General features: G+C 44.2%; 1 protein-coding gene across 1 annotated transcript; it reads left to right on the top strand.

Annotated features, from left to right (window-relative positions):
- Positions 1 to 963: 963 nt before the first annotated feature.
- Positions 964 to 2095, top strand: PCYB_053710 (hypothetical protein; the record flags this gene model as incomplete). Its single annotated transcript, XM_004221252.1, has 2 exons — positions 964 to 1888; positions 2079 to 2095. 2 exons carry the CDS (start codon positions 964 to 966, stop codon positions 2093 to 2095), a joined length of 942 nt encoding a protein of 313 aa, XP_004221300.1.
- Positions 2096 to 4355: the final 2260 nt, after the last annotated feature.

The following is a 4355-nucleotide window of genomic DNA, read 5'->3' as shown; positions in this document are numbered from 1 at the left end:
TTGCGCATTTGTTTATATATCTCTTTTTTATTTTCGCGAGCGTTTTATTTTGCCACGCTGACACTCCTCTACCATCTTTTCGAATTTTTTTCTAACAACCCTTCCTTGCGTGTACTCCACATCAACTTTTTTTTTCATCCTTTTTTCCTCCTTTTTTCCTCCTTTTTTCATCCTTTTTTCATTCCTTTTTTCATCCTTTTTTCCTCCTTTTTTCATCCTTTTTTCCTCCTTTTTTCATCCTTTTTTCATTCCTTTTCTGCATTTTTTTTTTTTCCGCCCTCCTGATTGCCCAACTGTGATGTAAACTCCACGCAACTCCGTGGTTTAAAACATAATTCACTTTCGCGCAGCTTTCTTATTCACCTTAACACGTACCAAGGGGCATGATTCAATATATGCATTTTACCTGCATGGTGTTAATACATACAACTTGTACAAATGCGATGATTAATTTATCGACGAGCCATCTTTTTTGTCGAAGCGAAAAATTTGTTAACATTTTTTAAAAGAAACATTTCGCGTTATATAGAAAGTATTTTTTTTTTTTTTTTTTTTTTTTTTTGCATTATCCACTTGGTCGATTTGCAACAACCCACAACTTGAGCACTGTTGCAACCGCGGTACTGTCTCTGCTCTCCACAGAAGCGCCGCTTAACCATTCGTTCATTTGCTTATTATATTTTTTCTGAGCTTTTCTATTTTTCGTGGAAGCTCCCAATTGTGCTTTTTCTTGTTTATTTGCAGAAGCCCCGTTGCTTCACGTCGGTTCACTCGTTTGTTCATTCGTTTGTTTGCTTGCTTTTTTGCACCTTTTTTTGAGCCTTTTTTTTTGTACCCTTTTTTTTGTACCCTTTTTTGCACCTCTTTTTTGCACCCTTTTTTTGAATCCTCTTTTTGCTCGCCTTAATATATACACACCCGCACGCGCACTTACACACCCGTACGCGCACTTTCACACCCACCATGTTTTGTGACAAATTTGCCTACCTCTTTTTTCTCCCCCTTTTAATCATCGTATGGAGAGACGTAGACGGCAGGGACGTCAAGGAGGGTAAAATTGTAGTCAACCCGGTTGATTGGGGCACGGTGGGGGGGAAAAAGGGAGCCACCGGGGATGAGAAGGGCGGCGAGGTGGAAGCGGCAGAGGAGGAAGAGGAGGCAGGGGAGGAAGAGGCTGCAGAGGGGGCAGAAGAGGAAGAGCAGGTGGACGCGGCGGAGGAGGAAGAGGAGGTGGACGCGGCGGAGGAGGAAGAGGAGGACCAACCAAATGTGGACGCCACCAAAAACGAAGATGCCTCACCTGAGAAAGAGACACCACAAAGGAATTTCCCAGCTGGAGAAAAAAAAAATCACCAAAATAACATGGACGATATAATAAATGAATATTATAGAAATGTGATTATCCCAAAGGAATCGAAAGATATAGAAGAGATGGAAGCGGAAAAAAAAAATGTATCATTCTTCACAAAAATTAAAAATTTTTTCTCAGGAGAAAAGGAAGAGGAGGAAAAACAACCCTCTACACTAATTGAATACATAAGACAGAAAAATAAAAAAATAATGGAACTCGAAGAAGAGAGTGCAAAAAGAATCTCACGTAAACACATGTACGAATATCTTTTCTGGACCACTGCTTATATCCTATTTAACGTTGCCATTGCCCCACTTATTACATATTATTATGTATCCAGAGGGTGCAAGAAGGCTATTATGAGGGAGTATAACAATAATCGAGATAGGCGTATTGTGCCCTACGGATACGATTTTTCTGATGAGGGACCTTCCGTAAATTTTTCAGGAATGAAATTCCGCAATTGCAAATATTACCCTCCGCAGAGGGGCAGCAACTTTTCCTTCCTCATGGGGATGCTCCACGGGAAACCCTACGGTAGGCAGAGAGACGCGCGGTTGCAACTCGGCATGATCGTGTGCATAAGCGTGTATGTAAGCACAACGTGTATGTACGTATGACGAGTATGTACGCATAACGTGCATGTGCGTACTCATAACGTGCATGTGCGTGCCCACGTGCAACCTTTTCACCCACACATTACTTTATCCCTCCCCCCTTTCGACAGCGATTGTCAAGCTATGACACTCAAAATTGGCACAAATCGAAGTGCCAACACGCACGAAGTGGCAGAACGCATGAAGTGGCAGAACGCACCAAGGGGCTACTCTCTCCCTTCGGATGCAACCTGGATCCCACCATTTCACCCCCTGACGCACCCCCCTATATACGTCCAACCAGCTGATGATGAGTTGAACGACGGTGAGATGTCAACGTGATGAAAACAACACAGGTGCCATTTACGCAAGCTGAGTAATCTCTACATGATGAACAACCCGTAGAAGCTGTGCAACCCGTAGAAGCTGTGCTAACCCGGCTGCCTCCACACACCACATAGGCGCCTAAATGCACATCCCCCAATTTTACGATTCAAACGTGTTAAGCAAATGGCGTTCCTGACGGGATGGTCCCCGTCTGTTGTCTCCCCCATGTACAGGGCGCATGGAGAGTAAAATTTTTCTATACAACAACGCCTCTCCTATTTAAATCTCCAAACTGACTGACCATTTTGCATCCTCATTTGTTTCGTGTGGGCCATGCCTTTTCCCAGAATCAACACTCTGCTTTGTCATAGCCCCCCCTCCTCCCTGTGTTGTTTATAACTTGCACAAAGCAAACACATTTTATGATGACCCTCTCAATCCATTTGCGTTTAAAAAAAAAAAAAAATTACACATAATGGAGATTTAATTCTCATTTGTAACTTTCGTTTTTAATTTTCGTTTGCAATTTTCATTTGTAATTTTTGTTTGTAATTTTTGTTTGTAATTATCCTTCACGTTGACACGCAATGGTTGGCATGCAATGGTTCGCATGTTGATCGCCACTGTGCTTGTCACTCCTCTCATCATTTTGCTCCCCCTTTTTTTTAATCCTTCGCCACGGCAACCAAACTTTTTTGTCCACTCTTTTTTACCTTTTCAGCAATGCATGCATGTTAAGCTTTCCCTCGCTGCGCATTTCCAACTCGACAGCTTCTTCCTCTCCGCTCGTTCCATCCGAACCGAACGGCCGACTAGCTTACCCTCCCCACACGCGCTCTTCTTCAAATTGCGTTTGCGCAGGTGGAAAAGAAAAGAAGCGTGAGGAAAAAGCATGGAGTGAAACGCGCTGCCCAACTCTAGCGTGAAGAATGCAAAACTCTTCGCCCTCACTCGCAGCGTAAACGCAAAGAAGTAACACGCGACACGTGACGCGTGACACGTGACTCTCCGCATGCGAGCATATACATATGCATATATCGCACGTATGTACATCTTCGAAGCGCCGTGCACAAAGCGGGTGGCAAGCGCGGAACGACGGCGAACTTGCATCACGGCACTTGCATCACGGCACTTGCATCACAGCACTTGCATCGCGGCGCCTTTGTTCCCCCTCTCAAGGCGAATTAACCTCTGCTGCCAAGCGACCCCACGAAGTAATTTATGGCATAGCAACTTCCACCTGCGCGGAAATAGGGGGAAAAAAAAAAAAAAAAAAAAAAAAAAAAATACCCCAATGACGTTCCAAATAGTTTATTGTACCACTACGAAGCAGTCAAACGCTGCATAAAATATATAACTCCCGTCCCCTCGTGTTAAATCCCCACGAGGGACATACCAAACGGGTGTTTATACAGGGGCTGCTTAGGAGAAGAGAGGCTCTCCATGCATCGTATTTTGTTATGTTCTGCTATGTGCTGCTCCAATCCCAGTACGCATCCCTCCAAGTGATGCTATCCACAGAGCAGCCACGCAACGGCATATGCAAAACCCCCCGCATGGGAATATGCCCCAATTTGCAGAGACATAAGGCACATAACCGTTGTTGTTGGTGGCGATTCATATTTTCTGACCGACTACCAAACGGTGTATGTTCTTCTCTTTAACCACTGCTTTGGTCCATCTGTGAAGAGGCGAGCAACCATCCTCAGCAGATAGCACAACCCAACCAGTCGTTGCCTCACCCCCCCATACACACACGGTTAAGTGAAGGAAAAAAAATTCCCAAAATGATTTTCAAACAAATTGCAGAGAAGGCCAGCCAAGTGCTAATGGGATCGGATGTGGTGAGGCAGAGTGATTTAAAAGTGAAGGCCCCGGTGGGGAAAGAAACCGAGGCGGTAATCCCTCCCCAATGCAACGGGGGTGATACCCCTGGAAGAAACACCTCTCTTAACCCCCAACGAGACAAACTACTCACCAGAATGAACGAAAAAAAAAGAATGCACGAGCGAGCAAAAAAAAAAGTGAACCTGTTCTTGAAAAGGTACAAACTGGAAGAAAGACATAAAAAAAAAAAAATT

This window comes from Plasmodium cynomolgi, chromosome 5 (assembly GCF_000321355.1).
Source record: "Plasmodium cynomolgi strain B DNA, chromosome 5, whole genome shotgun sequence".
Classification (NCBI taxonomy): domain Eukaryota; phylum Apicomplexa; class Aconoidasida; order Haemosporida; family Plasmodiidae; genus Plasmodium; species Plasmodium cynomolgi.
This window is presented reverse-complemented; position numbering and strand designations above follow the sequence as displayed.